Below are 20,587 nucleotides of genomic sequence, written 5' to 3'. Positions count from 1 at the left end.
GGATTCTTTCAGGTTCAAATAACTAGCAAATGCAGTCCAGATTAGTTATCCAGCTTCCTTGTTTTTTCATTAATTTAGTAAGTTAGTGAGAAACTCAATACTGTTGTTAAGAAATGCATATAGTGTAATAGGGGCTCAGATGATATTTTTTTTAATACATAAAGGAAAAAAGGCAGCTGATACATCTGTTCAGGATTGTCTCAGGAGGCAAAAGGGGGATCTCAAAGCCCAATTGGTGTTTTATGGTTAACAAATTGGTGTTTTACAGCAAAGTCACCCAACTGTTGCTTTTTTAAAATCAGAATTAAAAAAAGAAAATCAAAACAGATGTATCCAAGTATAGAACTGACCATATATGCAGTACAGAGAGCTCATAGGCAAGGGAAGTTTCCTCAAGAAGGTGATTCTGGAATAAACTATGTATTGAGACCAAAAATGTTGTAAACCAAAACATAAATCCTTATTCTGAAAGAAATTTCTTTAGAAGACTCAGTATACGCTTTCAATATTTTACAAAAAGATACAGTGGGGGGCAAATATATCTGTGTCAAATCATCTTTTATCTCTAAATCGAAAATTTATAATTTTTTAATAAATATTATATATGTATTTATAGATATAATTTACTGTGTAGTATGTAATTGCTAGAAGATTTTCATTTGACAATCCGGGAGAAATTTTTCTATTGTATCAATAAGCTACCCAGTTATTTCAATACTGATCACACTGTCAACATCATACTTTATTTAGACATTATAAGCATTTGGTTGTTAATCCAATAAATGTTTGAGTTTCCAGAAGAGGTGAAAAGTAGTTTTAGGGATTCTTTCAGATGAATAGGAGAAAAGTTTTCAGATTGTACCACTGAAACTCATTACTTGATTCTCAGGTTATTTTAAGTAGGGAAAAGTTTAGACAAGGAATACCATGTATGTGTTTTTTTAAAAAAAACTGGTGACGTATTTTATAATCTAATTACCTGAGATACTAAGTTTAAAAACTTGTGGTGTATTTCATTCTGTCCCAGTCAGTGTGTAAAGATCATTTGTTTTGTATTGTTTTCTGTTTGAACAGAGTGCACAGCAGTGTAAACATTGCTTAATCCTGTGTCACGCAACTTAAACCGGCCAATTCCCTGAAATGTTTCTCTGTCTCACACACACACGCGCACACGCACGCACACTCACCTGTCTCTTGGGGTTTGCTGCGTAATGCCCTGCGAGCCTGTTTGCCTCCTCTGTGCCCGGGAATACTGTACCTGTGTACACGCAGATCGGCTGCTTGGAAACCTGTGGCCCCAGGTCACGTGGCTGTTGCTATGCATGTGGAGGTGCATTTTTCTTTTCCTTCTTTCTTCTTCTTGCTTTCTTTTTTTTCCCTATTAACTGGGGAAATGTTGTAGGTTCACAGGTCTTTGCAGCCCCAAATCTGAAAACTTTGGACTCCTGTCTGACTGCTGGATTATCTCTGGACTTATCTTAGGGTGCCACACCTCCTAGCAAGGCTGAAGCCCTGGGCTTTCCTGGCGAGCACAGAGGCGCTTTGGGGGCCACTGTGGAGCACTCTCAGCCCGAACCTGCAGACGTCCTCCATGACTGCAAGACCCAGGTGGCCAGGCTGGAGCTGTGGCTGGACCAAGCCAACGTGGCGTTCGAGCCAGAAACCCTCAGTCCAGCCATGCAGCAGGTGGTGGGGCAGCAGCTGGTGGAGTGCCAGGTAAGGCTGTCGGGCAGAGTTCACGGTTTGCGTCTTCACCAACCACCGTCCAGGATTGGGCGACTCTCTCTTAAAGCAGCAGTGTGCTGCTTTCTGTTACTCTGACCCCCACATTTACTTTGCCCCCAACTTTTCATTCTCAGGGTAATTCCTTGAAGGAATTTAGTAAGCAGAATATTTGCGGAGAACAGTGGGTAAGAGCTCAGAATCAGAGTCCAAATCTTGGCCCTGTTACATAAAATGTGAATTGGGAGAATTACATAGCTTAGCCTCATTTTCCACATTTGTAGAATCGGCAGACTAAGTAGACCCTCAGAGATAAATGAAATGAAGCATTTAAGGCAATGTCTGGCACATGAAAAATACCTAATGAATGTTGACAGTTGTTTTTATTCTGATTAATAGGTGCTTTAAATAATTTAAATATTCAGTCCTCAGTAATGAAACCGAACGTCCTCATCTGTAAGATTGTAGAGGAGCAATATTTGCTGACATTTTACTACAGGTGCTCTGTCCTGTTGGGACTGCTGTCTAAGTAATTTCCCGCTAAAATGATATTTTCCATTTCAGATTTCACTTTAGATATATAGTGAATTTTTCAGAATTAAGGGCCGTAGAAACAAAACATCAGTGTGACATAATTAAAAACACATTGGGGGCGGGCCTCGGTGGCTCAGCAGGCAGAGTTCTTGCCTTCCATGCTGGAGACCCGGTTTCGATTCCCGGTGCCTGCCCATGCCCCCCAAAAAAACACATTGGGGGCAGTGCAACGCCATGGTGGCGCAGTGGCAGAGTTCTCACCTGCCATGCTGGAGACCTGGATTCGATTCCTGGTGCCTGCCCATGCAAAAAAAAACATTGGACAGGGAGCCAGGAACTCCATGTTTGAATTTCTTTTCTCCTATTCACCAGTTCTGTGATTTAAGGCAGTATGTGAAGACCCACCCAGCCTCTGTGATAATTATCCACGAAATGAGAAGGTTGTATAAGTTGCTCACTAAAATCTTATTTAAGCTGAGAAATGGATAAAATTAAACTGATGCAATCAGATAGGGATTTCATTAACATGTACCTCTAAAATAACTTTATAACTTGACCAAAGTTTTATCTAGTAATTATGTCATTAAATATAGTCCACATTTGTTGATTTGATCTCTGAATTATAATTAACTGTAACTGGAGCATTCCATCTGTAAATAAAAATAATTTTTAAAAATAAAATAAAATACTTTGTTTTTTAGAGATAAATTTTCAATAAACCCATAACACATCTACTTCATTTTTTGTCCTTTCCACACATGATACCAGTCCTGGGGAAAGTAAAGTTTTACATCAATATGCATATCAACATCAAACAAAACAGCCCCAAATAAGATACTGAAATTCATTTATAGAATGAACAATGAAAGTATTTCATTCTGATGAGGAAAAATGCCTTAACTTCAAGGTAAATCAGCAATAGCTTGCTTCATTGAACCGGCATCTTGCTTATCACTACTTCGTATTTGTGTAGCTCTTTACAGTTTACCCTGTGTTTTCATGTGTATTGCATTGAAAACTCTTTCTGAGGCTTAGGAATTAGCATGCCCACTCCATAAATGAGGAGATGGGGGACCAGGGAGGTGCAGGGACAAAGTCCAAAAGTTCTTTCCGGTGGACTTACAGCACAGTGGTTTTACTGCAGTCTAATGTAATACTCAGGGACCAGAAAATGTTCTTGATATTTGCTAAAATAGCTCACACTGTGAGGAAAATTTTATTTATATATATATATAAAATATATATATATATAATTTATTTATTTATTTATTTATTTATTTATTTAACTTTTTTCCTTGTCTAATTGGGTTCCAGAGAGGACAGAAATGATGTGGTTTTTCAAAGAACACTAGAAAACTTAGAAGATGTGGAATGGGTAATTTGTTCAAATATGACACCTGATACTAAGTTTAAAAGAAAAAAGCCCATAAAGAAAAGTGATAAAAGTGAACCATAGAAACCAAAGCAAATCTGATCAAATTAAATACGTGCAAATACATGAAATACGTGCAAAGAAAATAATCAAGCTAGTATTGCCATGTACATAATTTTTCTTTTGTAACTGTCCTGAAGTAAAGGGTGTTATTTCGATAGTTAGCAACACATAGCCAAAAAGGAAAAAAAAAAGTCTTTCCTCCTCTCCCAAACCAAGGAAGATATATTTTGAAATAGAGGCACTGTCTCCCATCTCCATGAAGCAAACAGCTGGTCCGTTGAACTTGACCCCGCATAAGACTTAGGACAAGGTTATATTTAAGAAGCCTGCTGAGAAAGTCTGCTTCCTTGCAGGCTGGTCACCTCCAACTCCCCCCTCACTTCTCCGTTTGTAAGGCAGCGCAGCCATCCTGTGTCCAGTGACAGCTCTTACGTACGCGTGCTTTTCTGGTGACCTTTGCTTACCCATCTCTGCCAGTGTAGGCAGGTTGCCCAGTGCATCATGAGTCCTCAAGAGGTGCTTGTTAAATAAATTAAAATATGTGCCTGGCTTGGCATGTGATAGGAAATGGGCCTGTTTTAGGTTCCCCAGAGCCTTTTGCATGTTTTTATGTATTATTCATGTGGGAGATATGAAGCACCATTGCAGTCTCCATTTCATTTCGTCTTTTATTCAGAGAGTATTTACTGAGGACCTATTTTACAAGGCATGCGCTAGATCCATAGTCCAAGACAGGGATGGGGGTGGCAAATAATATTGATCCCCTTGTGGGATTTCAGGCACAGTGTGGGCATCTGGTAAAATTCCCAGATGCTCATTGATTTTGAAGTACTGACAGTTTTCAGGTGCTCCCTTTTTTTTTTTTGCTTTTATCAGTGCAAAGTTGTATTTTGTTTCCCTTTTTTGTTGTTGTGAGTGCAAATACTAAATAATTTATAGTCTTCACGTCAACATATAATGGCAAATGATAGCTGATACACAGAAAACAATTGAGTAATAAAATATTTGGAATTTTCTCTTCTGTTTTTTATTGATCTCACTTTAATGTTTAATCAAGTGACTTTAAATTCCACTGACAATTTAAAATATATTTTCACATGCTACAGTTCAGGCACAGGCTCAGAACAAAGCCACAGCAGTACATATAATCCAGTAACCAATATGAGATGCCTTAGATGCATAAAGGATGATTCTCATTTCTGATATCTGTCAATACCTTCTTAAATCTGCCAAGTAAGAATGCCCAGTAAAACTGTTGAGCTGTGTTCCAGTAGCCATGATTCTTGAAGACAATTGTGTAACTATATAGCTTTTCCAGTGTGACTGTGTGATTGTGAAAACCTTGTGTCTGATGCTCCTTTTAACCAGGGCATGGACAGATGAGTAAAAAAAGTCAGGATAAAAGTAAACAAATAATAGGGGGAGATAAAAGGGAAAAAAATTGGGTAGAATGCAACACTAGTGGTCAGTGAGAGGGAGGGATAAGGAACATGGGATGTATGAGTTTTTTCTTTTTATTTCTTTCTCTGGAGTGATGAAGACGTTCTAAAAATGTTCATGGTAATGAAATATGCAACATTGTGATGACATTGTGAGCCACTGATTATATGCTCTGATGGACTGTATAAGTGTGAAGACATCTCAATGAAGATTTTTTTTTGAATACCCAGTAATTCATTAGGTTGAGGCCAGATAGACTAGAGAGCGAGTCAGTGGATGCTGGGCTCTCAGGTGAGCCATCCCTGGGACAGGACATACAGGTGTCCTCATCCCAAGTCTCATCCCGGAGATAGAGGCTGGGACTATACTGGGAAGCCAAGGCTGGAGTAGAAACGCTCCTGCTCTACCTCCAGCCATGTGGCTTTGTGGCACCCACCTTATGCCATGTCCCCTGCATGCTAGTTCATCTCATGCACAGAGTTTTACTCCCATAGGAACTTACTGTCTGTGTAAAAATATGCAAGCATTCACAACGATTCGGATAACATAAACATTTACCTTTAGCTTAGCAGTGTTTCAGGGTGCAAAAAATGAACTGGGTTTTGTTATTTGCTACTTGTTTTGGCATACATGCATCGTCTTACATCATTTGATCTTTCTCCAAGACTGACTTTGTTTATACTGTTATGTATGGAACTCAGCTTAAACCATAAACATCTTTACTTTGGGCATTTTTAAAATACTGCAGCTTTAAAATACAGAACCTTATGCATAGAATTTGGGGAAAAAATGTTTTTGAACGCCTGGGTGCTGAAGTCTTACTCGTCATTCACCCCTCATATACTCAGGGTCTCCTATATTCCAGGCACTATATTTAGTGACATGAAGACAAAGATGATTAAGAATTGGTCCCTGACTTCCTGAAGCTTAGGATTTGGTAAAGTAGTAATGTCTGTAAGCCTGAAATTGTAATTGCACTTGATAATTCTTTGTTAGTCATGTCAACAAGTGTGCTTTGGAAAAAAAAAATGCTGTAGGTAATGTACAAATTCAGAGTTAGTTTGAAGAACAAGAGACAAGTGTACATTTAATCCTTACAACACCTATGAAGGCAAGGTGTTTCATGTAATGAAATGTAGGAAAGCGTAGGATGCATAATTTGGCTAAGTGATAGAGCTGGTTTTAAACCTATTTCTGAATTTGCCTCAAGAATCCAAGCTCTTTCTAATATTCTAGCATGAAAAGAACATTTATCTCTACTCTAAGAATAAACACTAAAATAGACGAAGGAATTTATTATATGACTAATTCTACAAAGGGTAAGGAAAGAAATCATTTAATAAATACTGTTCGAATAATTAGATAAATTACGGAAAAAGTAAACTTAGACCCACATTATATATCATACACAAAAGTATACTTTGAATTAACATATAACTCATTAATTATAACTAGAATTAAATATAAGCCATTTAATAATTTACATGCAGATGAAATGTGATAATAAATCTCCCCTCCACTGTTAAGATGATTACTTTGGGCTACTGAAGCAGTGGAAAAAAACGACAAAGAAAAGGATGGGCAGAGATAATTTCATGGGGAAAACATATTCTGTGGGATTATAGCCATAAATTTTTTTTTAAAGAATAAAAATATTAGCAATCAGCATGGCACATAACAGTTTAATACTGAGACATATAAAAAGCCTTACAGTAATCTGTGAAAACATTAAGTTCCCAGTGGGAAAATGTTCAATCAACAGGAGCAGAGAGATCACTCACGAAAAAATTGCAATCAGCAAGTTAATATTTGGGAAAAAATGTTCAATCTTGATCACTCAGGTCATGATTTAGAACAGCTGTTGCTTTGTTCCTGCATTATGTTGGCAAAAGTTACATAATTCTGGCAAAACTCTGGAAAAATAGGTCCACTGATGTCTGGTGGCTCTGGGTGATTGGTTTGATGTTTGGGGAGGTCAGCTGTCAGCATATAAAATGTTCATCTTCTGCAGCATAATGAAAACACCACCTTAAGTTTACACCCTGAAAATAATTCAGAAAACAAAAAGGTTTATGTTAGCTTTGATTACAAAACTGAAGAACTGGAAACAGCTCAAAGGAGTAACAATAGGGAGGTTGTTAAGTGAATTATGGAAAATCAATTTCCACCCAGTGAACTGAATCATGGAATGTATGTAGACGCTTGAAATCAAGGAAGTATAGCATAATCTGAACGGGAAGAATGGAGCACAAAAGTATCGTGTACTTTGTTCACCACCACTCTAAAATCTATAAATACTTATTGATTAAGCTTTGAAGCATCTATAGAGAATGCCGGTAGTTTGCTTAGGTGGAGGGAGTTGCAACCTGCATTCTTTGAAAATGTGTTTGAAGGAGAGAGCTCTTCCTGAGTTTCTCATGCACCTTAGTCACGCATGGAAGTCCAGCGCCAATGTCCCAGCCCTGGACTGTGACCAGTCCTGCCCCCAGGCCTGAGCGCGCTGCCCGTGGAGCCGCTCTGAACACCACAGCACGTTCTGTGCCAGCCCTGCCGTGTGACTGTTGGAGCTTCTGAGCCCCAGGAGATGGCAAACTTGCTCTGTTGAGGGGGATTAAAATGACGATAACATACCTCATCCAACTGTTTTATATTTAGACCCCCGTGTAAGTTGGCCAGTTGTATCCATGGCTAAGTGTTTTAGGCTTTGAATATTCATTCTGTGGTTTCCTTCTGATGTTTTGGTGGCTTATTTGGCTTGATAAAGAAAAGGAAATGAGCTAGGGAAAGAATTTCCAAATAGTTCTGTGGCTGTTTCTTTTTTGTTATTTTTTACGCTTAGATTGCAACACAAAAGATTTAGGTTAAGAAGGTAGCAAAAGTAAAAATAATAGTGAACACTTTTTAAGCATAGACTATGTATCAGGCACTAGTGAGAGTATATGGATTAACTCACTAACTCCTCATAATGACCCCAGGAAGTGCGTTCTGTTCTCCCCATTTTACAGATGGCTAGAGGCACACTCATAAAAATAATAGGCCCAACTTTATGCAGCCACTACATGGCAGAGCTGGGATATGAACCCAAGTAATCTAATTCCAGCATCTGTATTCTTAACCTCTGGATGCATTCCGTTGTTTCTTCTAATGCAATCATATAGTCGCTTACTGTATTTGAGAGAGTAAGATCTATACTTTGGGGTTGGTTTGGGTACAGTCCTGCCCCCAAGTTCACCTGCCCCCAGGTCACAAGAACTGTGTGGAAGGTTTACTTTTCAATATCCATTCCAGTTCTGTTTCTGGAACTTCCTTGTAAAACTAAGGTAGAGAGAAGGAGAACTCCTTTCTAAGCACTAAGTTACAGAGAATGAATCTAACTTATTCTAACTTGTTCATGACCACAGATATGAATGATTAAATGATTTATGTCCTAGGCTATGCTAACAGATATCGAGCACAAGGTTGCTTCTCTGCTAGAGAATTGCAAAGATCAGGGCCTGGGAGATTGTGGAGCGATTCAACAAGAAGCTGAAGCACTGTCCTTGAAACTGAAAACTGTGAAGTGCAATTTAGAAAAAGTCCAGTTGATGCTTCAGGAGAAATACAGTGAGGATCAGGTAAAGTGTGGCTATGTATAAATGTGTACATCAGTTACACATACGGTAACCAACAGAAAATAACTCTCATTGGAGGTGACGAACCATCCACAGAAAAACTGCATTAATGCAAAAAATCATGCCCCCTAAAATTGTAAGGGATGGGTACACTCACTTTTTGTTTCTGGTTTCATTTTACTGTGCAGTTTTCTCATCCAGGTTTAGTGGTGGTGGGCGTGGCGAGTTGGCTGGGGATGGCTCGAGTGCTCTTGCTGGTGATGAGACCCAGTGAAAGACTTCTTCATAAAAGAAGGTTTAAAGGAACCTGTGACCTTCTCATTGATTGGAAAATGAAGACGTTTTTTAAAATTTGGCTTTAGAAACAAAACCTGTGTTAACAGCATTGAATTATATATTTGAATGTGGTGAAAATGGGAAATTTCGGTTTGTACATATGTTACTAGAATAAAAATTATTTTTAACTTTTACCTTTTAAAAAGGCAATAAAGGGTGGTGCGATGGGGGCTCAGTGGCAGAATTCTCACCTGCCGTGTCAAAGACCCGGATTTATTTCCCGGTGCCTGCCCATGTAAAAAAAAAAAAAAGAGGCAATTTCCTGGTTCTTAGTAAATCATTGGATAAATAGGTTGCACTAAGGATATACGATGACTGCTTCATCAAATGTAGTGCATGTTTTGAAATTATGAAATAAGCATATTAAATCATAGTATATAATTACAGAAATAAAATGAATGCTGTCCTTTAGTTCATATAAAGCTTTTCCTTTATGTAGTTTCATTATGAGAATCAAAATTGAGGATCTTTCTTTTTGAATAAGTAATATGCCATCATGACATTTTTTGCAGCATTCTGCTCTTGTGAAGAAACTTTCAGAGCATCCAAAAGTTCTCCAGCCAGAAAACTTTTCTGAATTTGAATCTATTGTAACTGAAAGGCTGCAGTTCAGCAGACAGAAAAACTTCCAGCACCAACAGGTAAATTCAGACCTGAATAGTTGTAAGGTCAAGAACAGTTTTCTGTGTGAGATTTCCTTCAATGTAAACCTTGAGCTGCCATCAGAGCATTTGACGTGGGGGCATTTGTTGTGTACATCAACTCTGGCTTCGAGCCTTTGCTGTAGCACCTGCTTTGTTTCATCAGCTTCCATTGGGTTCACTCTAATGTACCTCCTTTCTTGACTTGCATCTTATGTCAAAATCAACAAATCTCAGAGTTAACTTATCTCTGTAATTACAACACGGCTTTGTCTGTTGTTTCAAAATGGGCTAGTATATTTTTGGTGATTTTCCATATGTGTGGTATATTTTTAGGTAACACGTGGTCATTGTGTGAATATTTTTTAAAGGTTTTTTTTTTCCTGTTCTACATATATATTCAGTATTTAAAAGATTTTTGAGGAACAAAAGGTCATAAGCCAGAAAGAGAGAAATAGTAAATAATGATTTAAAAAGACATTCAAAATTATCTCAACAGAAGAAACCTGGGGGAGCTCACTGATAACCTTGACTGATGGGACCATCTGAAATCTTATTCAATTATAGGTCCTGGAGTTAAAGCCAATGGAACAGAAAGATTTAGTCAAATTCATAGAATTTAATACTAAGAAAATATGGCGCCAATGTTGCCAGGAGGATAAAGACGCAGCTGAGAAACCGTCTGTAAGGTAACACATTCTAAAGTGGAACTGTTTAGTTCCGTGGTTGGAAGAACTAAGAGCGTTTCTTTAAAAATCACTTTTATAATAGTGTATGTATGTTTTACGTAGTATGCAGAATTTTGTATTTTGATCACTCACTTCACCTTTTGTTCTCCCTGAAAAGCGATAAGGCAGCCAGCTCCCAAAATGGTTCCTCAGACTCAGTCTTGCCAGCCCAGGGCCAAAGTGGAGATAAATGGCAATATTTACAGCATGAACTATCATCGAATATAAGACTCCCTGTCCCTCAGCTTGTGGAGCCTCAGGTTGGTCTGTGTGTGTGTTTGTGTATGAAGATCCAGAAGGCGTTCGTTCAGTAAACATGTATGTTCTGCATTTTGCAGCCATTTATTCCAGAAAGTAGAGGTAGAAGGCTGGTACAAAGCTGGAGGGGGAGCGGGCGGCTTCTTTACTTTGGTTGATCCTTTTTCACCTTCCTGGAACTCTGCATCATGTCCCTCTTCTACGATACTGTAGCACCACAGGCTTCCCTGGTCACAGCTCTTTCTATACTGTGCGCCTGCTTATTTGTCTGTGTTCCCCATTAGAGAGTATATGCTGTGAGGCGAAAGACCAGGTCTGCCTGACACGCTTTTGAGTGCCTAACACAGTGCTTGATGCAGCATAGAATCTCAGTTACTACTTGGTGAATAAATAAAGGAAAGAATAACATATGGAAAAACTCCTTAAAACTATACAGCACTAGATGAGTTTCAGCCATTCATCAAAAAATTCTTTGGAATTTGCTGTGTACCAGCTCCCGTGCCAAGCCCCAAGGTTATAAAGATGAATCCGATCCTTTTTCCAAGGGAGTTCAAAGTCTACCGGGAAAACAAAGCATGCATCAAGTGTTAGGAGACTTGTGACAGCAGTTCTTCCAGGGGGAGGAGGGAGCACTGGGTAAGGAAGGGCCTCAAACAGAAGGTGACTGCTGATCTGAGTTTTGAATGGTATCTTGGTGTTCAGTAGGTTGATGAGGGTGGAACATAAAGGGGATTTCAGGCAAAGGAAGCAACATCTGCAAAGATGTGAACCTCTGAAGCAGCTTGGGATTTTGAGGAAATTAGAAGAAGAAAGAAGACATGTCAGTGGCCCCTGTCAATAAAGGTTTCCACCACCTCCCCTTATCACTGCCATTATAGGCTTTTTTCAGTGATAGTGCCAGTCCTGTTGGGTTTCTCTCCAAACATGGAACAGAAGAACTCTGTTGCTTTGGGCAGTTTTTTGGCCAGCCAGCAGCAATCAGACTTCTGCCTTCCACCTTCCATGCATGCTGCTCAGGCAAAGGTTACCAGTGATTTCCTAACACCCTAGTCTGATGGGGACTTGTTAGTTCTCATCTTTTCTGCTCACAACCTTATTGTCTAGTTGAGTGCATTGGTAGGACTTTTGTCTTGGTTTCTCCTTGAGATATACAGTAGCATAAATATCCTTCTCTTTCAAAGAGTGAAACACCACCAGTGGTAGTTCCTTCTCCAGCCTTTCCCCAAGCAGAGTCATCAGCCACCCTACCTTGTTTCCTTTTATATGTCAGTTTTCCAACTTGAGAAAGAAATGAACTCTGAATCATTTTCCCTTCTAAATCGTTTTCAATATCTGCTTAGCTTTTCAATAACAATTCAAGGTGCACAGCTCTCCTTGGACGTGTCTTGTATACTCTCCTAAGAGTGGACTGTGCCAGAAGCCAACTAGTAAATAGATATTTGACTTGGTTGCAGGGTATCATGGCTACTAATTTGAAAGATTAGTGATTTTACTTTGTTTCTTCAATTTGTTTTGTTTTCCCTCACTTTGGTATAAATGAACCCTCAAGTACCTGAGTAAAGCCTGTCATGACTTTTCAAACTGTCCAAAATATTTAAAATTTAATTTACTTTTTCTTACCAATGACAAGATAGCCAAATATATTTACCAGGAAGGTAGCTCAGAGACTGCATGCGTAGGCATCTTTGCTGCTTTCATTAACATCAGCAGGACTCTAACTCTCACTAACAGAGTCCCCTTTCAAATAGGTTGCCACGAATTCGAGTATTTTGCCCAGTGTGTGCGTGTACAACTTCAGATACCCAACAGCTGAGGAGCTGAAAGCCTGTACCGCCCGCCTTGAAGGCCTGCATCAAGAAGCACGGGCTCTCCAGACCCAGGTAGGAGCTGCACGTTTTCTCATTGCAAAAACGTAAAAACTAGGAAGGAGATATATTTTCATTGTGAATTAGTTATAATTCTATTCACTGAACAAATAATGGAAGAAAAAATAATGGAATGGGCCCTAAAATTGAAAATAGAATTTATCTTACTTGCCAGCTCTGATCAGTTTCACAGCGGCTGCCCACAGCACGGTGGGGAAAAAGGATTCTCCATCTGTTTCCATGATTAGCGGGAACAAGGATCATCTCTGATGAGCAATGTCTGCAGTGCTGGCCTGGGATTGTAAGGGGAAGGAAAGGTGGGAAGGGAGTATCCGTGAGGCTTCCAACCTTGAGTAGACTTGATGCTGATTCAGTGTGCTGGTAATACACAAATGCACTGGAGAAAACAGTAGGAAACAGAGTTCAAATTAGACGGAATCCCAGTTTGGAGTTTTTGCATGTTCCTAAGCTACTTGTAGCTGGTCAGGGATTCAAGGTGCTCATAAGAAGAAAAAAAAAAAAAAAAACAGGAGGTCATTCCAACAACTTATGTGAAAACATCTGTGGCTCCCAAACTCGCCATGGGAGTTGTGCATCTAAGGGTGACCCTAAGTCTTACAGTCCATAAATGACACCCTTCGCTTCTTCCCTGACCCCCAGCCCATCGCTGTCTTAAAGATGCTCTTTGTAATCAAGCCTCTTGAGGCTTTTCCAGCTCCTCCTAATCAAAGCGTGGGAGGCAGGGGCAGTGAGTGGGGAGGGGGACAGTATGATTTATTTGGGACCACTTGTCTACCTGGATGACTCCGCTGAGAAAGCTCTTCAGCTTTACCTTTTAATTCTACTCTATAGTTAAATATCTACTTAACATTGCGTTTCTTGGACTTGTTTTTCTGGAAATTAGAATCTCTAATTTTATTTAGTTGTTCTGCTAACTAATTCACAAAGTGTTTGAACAACTCATTGAAAAAACAAAGCATAAATTGTAAACTCTAATGAAAGCCGTGAAAGGCAGATTTAGGAAGGCAAGGAATTGTAATGATTTCTGTTTTCTCTTTTCTCCTTGATTCAGGAAAACGTGACCAAAGACACATACATAAATTTGGACAAAAAATTATTTGACCTACTTCTGACCCTCAGTCAGTGCCTCAGCAGCGTGCAGGAGATGCTGCAGACGCCTGCGCTTTTCAGGGAGGATGTGCGCGCTCAGCACGTGCTCTTCAAGGTAGGACCCTGACAGCCCCGTGTGGCGGCCACCACAGCAGCCCAGGCACCGACTGGAGCGGACGCTGCGTGGGGCAGGTATCATTGGCTGTGCCTTCCTTCCTCTCTGCTTTGCAGACCCTGGCTTTGGAGTTGGAGAAACTTCATTTAGCTATGAATGACAAGAGCGATCTTATGAAGGCCATGGCTTACCCTGGCAACAGCTCCAGCTTGTTCCCTGAATGTTTTGACAACCTCCGCGTCTGCCTGGAACGCACCCAGGCTCTGGCTGCCTCCAGAAGCAATTCCTTGAATGCCGGCCTCGACCATAACCGCAGTTACCAGGTACAGTTCTGAGTGCACGTCCTGGTTTGGCCCTGTTGTAGGTCCCAGCATGATGTCCATGAATTCTTATTCCTGGTGGGATCATCAGTAGACATTGCTCAGGCAGATGGTGAGGCCGCCCTTCTATGTGCTGCTCACGGCTGAAGACCATTTTGAAAGTGAGACCCTTTCCAGAGTGTCGGGTATGAATTTGTGTGGGTGAGCTAAAGTAAGGTTTCTTTTCCATGTTAAATCCAGCCATTTGTAGTGTATAGGAAGATTTGTATTTAAATTCCTAGGCAATAGGGAGCCCTGAAAGTTTTTGAGCAAAGGAATGACAATCTGTGTTATAATCTGGTAATTATCTGACAAGAGATTTGAGGCAGGTAGACTAGTTAAGAAGCTAAAGTATCTAATGAACTAAGAAAGGAAACATAACACCATTTATGAAGGAGTCGTGTCCATATAATCAAATCTGGATTTGATCAGGCCTGTGGAGCCCAAGTAAAGAAGACACAGTACTGTGAGTTTGCAATCAGCAAAACCCAAATGGGGAAAACTGTACAGAAAAATGTCTCTTTTTTTCCACCAAAAAAAAAAAAAATGGTAGGTGAGCCTGCAGATTAGAAGAGACTTACAGCACTTTGGAAGACACCTGGAATTGTCCTCTTAGATATTTACTCAAGCGAGATGAGAGCATGTGTCCATGCAAAACATGTATGTGAAGGCTTATAGCAGCTCTGTTCATTTCTGCCCCAAATTGTAAGCGATCATGTCATTTAATAGGTAGATACAGAAAATAATAGTAATAAAAGAGTCTTAAATACAGATTAACCTGTCACACCATATGGGCCTCATTTGGATCTTGAGTCAAACAAAGGAAAAGTCAGAGGCAATAAGAGAAAAATAGGTCTGCCTGGATAGTTAATGATACCGAGCAATTATTGTTTGTGTTGTGGGGGCATATTGTATTTTTAAAGGAAGGAATCTTTATCTTTTAGGGGTACATACTGAACATATACTAATGAAATGACACGGTATCTGGGATTTGCTTCAAAAGCGCTTAGATGCAGTCAAGACTGCTGGTGGGGAGTGTAGAGAAGAAAGAAGACCAGCCAGAAATCAGTAATTGTTAAAGCTGAATGATGGGAACCCAGGAATTCCCTCTGTTTTTGTATATATTTGAAATTTCTGATAGGACAAAAATGTAAATGCCATCAGACAAAAATAGATAACGAAGGCCTAAAAAGATTGTTCATTATTTCTTGCATTTCTGTTTTTATACAGAATGAAATAAAGCAATTATACGACCAACTTATTAAGAATAAAACTTCTTTACAACAGTCTTTGAATGAAATCAGTGGCCAGAGTATTGGTGAACAGCTTCAGGTAATCAAGTAAAATAATTCAAACTGTTCGAACCTTAAACCAAGGTGTGCTGAGTGTAAACTGTGCCTGTGCTCCAATTCCCTTTGTGAGCAGTGGCAAAGCGTAAGTAAACAAACAGAAATGAAAACAACATTTGCTCTTTAAAAACATCTTTTAAGTGGTATTTTATGAAATGCAAATGACTAAAACAAGGAACCATTTTTACTTATCAACCTGGCAAAAATGTAAGTTTGCTAATGTCTGGCATTGATGAGGCTGTTGAGAAATGAGACCCTCACTTTCTTTGTTCAGCTTCTAGAGGTTCTTTGACTATATATATCCGAATTTGAAGTATAGATGCCCTTTGGTCCAGCAGCAATTTCATTTCATTTGTTATTTAGCAAATTGAGGACCTAATTGAGGACCTACTGTGTGTCCAGGCACTGTTCTAAGTGCCAGACTTGGTTTATCCTAAGGAAATAAGGCAAGTCCACAAAGATAAATATATTTTTAAATATTCAAGGATGTACCTGGGAGCAGTGTTTGAATTGAAAACTTTAAATGGCCCCCAAATCCGTTAAGAGCAGACTGTTATTAGGGTAGGGCATACCCTTATAATGGTATATTACGTGTCTGTTTGAAAGGAGCCAGATAAGTACGTACCAATTTCAAGAGATGCTGGAAAGATGAGCGAGGAGTGCAAACTGCAGAACAGGATGCCTGGGTCAATTCACTGCATTTGTGGATATGTGCATATGCCTCTATTGGAATAAGTTTAGAATGTGCTAGGAAGCAGCTGTCAATTGTGGGGCCTCTCGGGAGACGATCGAAGAGGAGTGGTGTGGCAAAGGCAAACGGGACTGCTACCTTTCCCTTCATTCCTTTCTGTACTCTTTAACTATTCTTTAATGAATACGTACACTTCTCTAATTAAAAGGTCTTACTTTTTTGTATCATCTCTCACTTCAGAAAGCAGACGCATTTACGGTGGAACTGCAGAGCTCTGAGAACCGAGTGGCAAAACTCAGAGAGGAAGGGGAGAAGCTTCATTTACCTTACGTTTTACTCCAAGAAGTTTACAAACTTGAGGTATGTCTGAGCAGAAAATGTTTACTCAGTACTATGGTTATAAGGAGTTCGATTTCTTCTTTCCTTCCACTAAGGGAATTTAGAGGTGTTCGTCCTTTGGATTATTTTCAGGGTCGAATGAAAATATTTGTGCACACCTGCTCTTTCTTTTCAGGACGTGCTTGATAGTATGTGGGGAATCCTGAGAGCCAGATACACGGAGCTCAGCAGCCCCTTCGTAACTGAGAGCCAGCAGGACGCTTTGTTGCAAGGCATGGTGGAATTAGTAAACATTGGGAAGGAAAAGCTGGCTCATGATTGTTTACGACAAACCAAAAGTAAAGTTGCTTTACAGGCTCAAATACAAAATCACAAGGTGAGACATACCGGTCACATCCCTTCTGTTGACTAAAATCTTAAGGTTTTTCTGTGCGTGAGCATGGGGCATCCGTTTTCTTCCTTAGAGAAATAGATCTCATCGGTTCATCCTTTTAACACACATTTGTTAGACACTGTGAATAAAAAGACGACTGTTTCTGTTCATGGAGCTTTTGGTTGATTGAGAAGAGAGACATGTATCAAAGGGTTATCCAAACAAATTTAAATGTAAAATTGGGATACATGTTGTGGAGGATTTAATAGGAGAAACCAACTTTGGGAGATTAGGAAAGGCTTTCCTGAGAACTGAGATTAAAAGATGTGTTATATAAATATTTGCATTTATATCTAGTGTAATACTGTAATAAATCCTTCCATTTTCCATTCATTTTGTTAAATACCTCTTGATCACCAGGAGTATTATTCTAGGTGCTATTGATAAAAATATATTCTAGGTGCTATTGATAAAAAACTTGTAAGACATAGCCCCTGCCCTCCACAGGCTCACAGTCTTTGGTAAGTAGGGTTTAGTCTAGGAAAAATTGTATGAAGGATAGAGGGGAAGAGGTGAGACTCCTACTCACTGGTCATCTAGTGTGCCAGACTTGGTGCTAGATGCTTTTTACAAACCTTTCTATATATCCTATGTATTTCTGTATTTTCCTTTTCAAGAAATAGGAGAAGGCATCAGATAATAAGAGTCCCCACCAAAAACACAGAGGGCTAGGACTGTCAATGGAGAGCCTTCTAAAGGGAAGCCTCCCTTTTGAATACAAGACAAGGGAGCCTCTACCTACCAGGACCCTGATAGCAAATTCCCTTCATTTAACCACTTTGTTCAGAAGTTAGAGCAGGTTTAGGAGTTCCTGCTGTAGAAAGTGTGGCTGCTTGGACTTCTTTATCCGTGCAGCTTATTTTCTTGAAATCTGTCAGCTCTATCGGCATCTACCTTTTTGTAAAGTTTTTTTTGGGGGGCCGGGGTGGGGTGCATGGTCTGGGAATCAAACCCGCATGGAAGGCGAGCCTTCTACCGCTGAACCACCTGTGCACCCCCTTTTTGTACTTTTTAAAATTCAGGACCAATTTTAGAAGACCTCAGTGGAAATTGAAATTCACCAACAATAATGTTTTCCCTTTTAAGTCTAGAATATTTTGTGGAAACCAAAACTTAGGCAAATTTTTCTTTATAATATATTAAAAATGGCAGCGTATTTGGCGACTGAGGAATTCATAGTCAATTTTCTTTTCTTTTTGTTTTTGCCTACGTTTCACTCTACAGACCTAGAATTTTGGATTAAAAAGCAAACATAACTAAAGCAAGATGAAGTAACGGCGTTCAAGATTTTTGACAATGTAAAAATAAATAAATAAATAGCAAACCCTTCTCCGTTTTATAGGTTTTTTTCCAGAAGCTTGTGGCTGACGTGTTGTTGCTCCAAACGTACTCAAACAAGATGTTTCCTTCTTTACTGCAAAAGAAAGAGACATTTTGGGCAGAACAAGAAAAAGAAGTCAAATTACTAGAGGAAAAGTCACACCAGTGTGGCATGAAGATGCAGAGTTTGTTGCAGGTATTTGGGTTAAATAAACTTTGTACATTAAGTTGGGATTCCTGATTTGCAACCACTGCCTCCAGGTGTTAGAAGTAAGCAAGCTAGTTAAGTAAGAAGCTAGTTATCATTTGGGCAGCAGTTAAATGGGGACTTAACAATGAAGACTATGGAACCCTGCCCTAGTTCTGATCCTCTGAAAGCGAGGTTAGTTGGGATTTCTCATATATAAACTTGGTAAATACACAGTCTTTCCACCTTTTTAGGTCTGTGCGTGAATAAACAAAACCACCTTTTTAGGTCTGTGCATGAATAAACAGAATCGAAAGCCCTTCGAGTTATTGAAGGAGATTGCTTGGATGAAACAGTCAGAGGTTCAGAAACTATTTCCCTAGAGGACAGGCCCAGATGTGCTGCTGCTGAAAAAGATTCAGGACAATTCCTTTGAATTTGACCCAATTCAAAGGAAAAAATAAGCCTGTCTAAAGCTCTGTGTTCTAGTTTGCTAGCTGCCGGAATGCAACACACCAAAGACGGATTGGCTTTTAATAAAAGGGGATTTATTTGTTAGTTCTTCAGAGGAAAGGCAGCCAACTAACCTCCATCTGAGGTTCTTTCTTATGTGGGAAGGCACAGGGTGGTCTCTGCTGGTCTTCTCTCCGGGCCTCTGGGTTCCAGCAACTTTCCCCAGGGTGATTCCTTTCTGCATCTCCAAAGGCCTGGGCTGAGCTGCGAGTGCTGAGATGAGGTGTGCTGAGCTGCTTGGGCTGTGCTATGTTGCGCTCTCTCATTTAAACACCAGCCAAATATCATTCATTACAGCAGACATGCCTCCTAGCCACTGCAGATGTAATCAGCAATAGATGAGGTTCACATGCCATTGGCTCATGTCCACAGCAACAGAACTAGGTGCCTTCACCTGGCTAAGTTGACAACTAAATCGAACTACCACACTCTGTCTCAATTTTAAGGTTTTCCTCTTTATGTTTTTAAACCATGGACAATATGAATGTCAGCATGTCACCAAGGAAATAAACAAAAAGCAAGGAAATATTCAACTTGACAATGTGTGATGTGATAGTTTGTGCTAATAAAATTTGTTTTTTTAGTTAGTGTGCCTAATTGATATTTACATTAATATTTCATGGTATTAAAAAAGGGCTCCATGTGTCTGGTGAATATATCATTATAGCCAGATGACCACCCTGTATTTGAGCAGATATGAGAGTTAAGGAGGTTGTTATTTTCTCAACAGATAAAAATATATTGCCAGTAACTAAACTCTGTGGTGTGCTGAGCCCCTCGTGGTGGGTTTCTGTGGAAAGGCGGGAAACAGGAACAAGTAGGCTAAGGTTAAGTCAGTTTATTCTCCTGATGAAATAAGAGCCCACATGCCTCAGACAGACCTCAGTAGAATTATATACTTCATGCAATGTGGTGGAATGATGTTCTCTGGGCTTGTGGTTGGGGTGGGAGAGGGGAAGGGTGGGTGGCCCCAGTTGAAAAGGCTTTAGAAGTTAGCCCCTTTGTCTTTCCAAATGAGAGAAAATTTTACCGCTCTGAGGCCCCATAGAGGGTACTGCTAAGAGTATTATTTTAACTTAATCACATGACTCCCTGCATAGTTTTACCAGGCAAGCATAAAACACTGATACCGACTGGACTTTTTAAAATCTTGGCCTCAAAGACAGTGGAATTGTATTCCATTAGATGTTGAGCTCTGACTAGCGTTAGTTACATCTTTCAGCAATCCTTTGAATCTGTGCTTTAATTTTATATGGCCTCAGTGTTCATTTTTGTTTTTATGATTAGTTCTCTCTTTGGTACCAATCTAGAAAAGGGTCCCTACTGATTCTTTGTCTTTTATTCTTTAGAAATGGGAAGAATTTGATGGAAACTATGAGTCTCTTGAAGAAGACCTGGAAACTCTCGTATCTACGTTGCCCTCTGTGAGTTTGGTGGAAGAAACAGAGGAAAGAGTAGTGGAAAGGATTTCATTTTACCAGGTATTCTGTTTGCATTGAAGACATCAGAGGCATGGTTTTGCTTTATTTTAACTAGGTTGCTTGCTTTCGAAGGTAAATGATTGAAATGAAATATTGAACCCACTGTTGGACATGTTCATG

At 39.6% G+C, this 20,587-nt stretch overlaps 1 protein-coding gene across 9 annotated transcripts in view; it reads left to right on the top strand.

Moving 5' to 3' along the window:
* The window catches only part of SYNE2 (spectrin repeat containing nuclear envelope protein 2), a 384,031-nt gene that overhangs the window by 272,743 nt on the left and 90,701 nt on the right, over positions 1–20,587 (top strand). For 8 of the 9 annotated variants that reach the window (XM_077122415.1, XM_077122416.1, XM_077122418.1 and 5 more), the window contains 13 exons: positions 1,483–1,716; positions 8,563–8,745; positions 9,591–9,719; positions 10,287–10,408; positions 10,566–10,707; positions 12,454–12,585; positions 13,643–13,795; positions 13,912–14,118; positions 15,385–15,486; positions 16,435–16,554; positions 16,709–16,909; positions 18,309–18,482; positions 20,336–20,467. In XM_077122415.1, the coding sequence (XP_076978530.1) occupies positions 1,483–1,716; positions 8,563–8,745; positions 9,591–9,719; positions 10,287–10,408; positions 10,566–10,707; positions 12,454–12,585; positions 13,643–13,795; positions 13,912–14,118; positions 15,385–15,486; positions 16,435–16,554; positions 16,709–16,909; positions 18,309–18,482; positions 20,336–20,467 (2,031 nt within the window). Of the gene's footprint in view, positions 1–258; positions 1,331–1,482; positions 1,717–8,562; positions 8,746–9,590; positions 9,720–10,286; positions 10,409–10,565; positions 10,708–12,453; positions 12,586–13,642; positions 13,796–13,911; positions 14,119–15,384; positions 15,487–16,434; positions 16,555–16,708; positions 16,910–18,308; positions 18,483–20,335; positions 20,468–20,587 lie in introns of those variants that run through there. The other variant, XM_077122422.1, reaches the window with a different exon arrangement.

This window comes from Tamandua tetradactyla, chromosome 12 (genome assembly GCF_023851605.1).
Source record: "Tamandua tetradactyla isolate mTamTet1 chromosome 12, mTamTet1.pri, whole genome shotgun sequence".
In the NCBI taxonomy this organism is placed as follows: domain Eukaryota; kingdom Metazoa; phylum Chordata; class Mammalia; order Pilosa; family Myrmecophagidae; genus Tamandua; species Tamandua tetradactyla.
The sequence above is the reverse complement of the archived record's forward strand: the minus strand, read 5'-3'. Positions and strand labels throughout refer to the sequence as shown.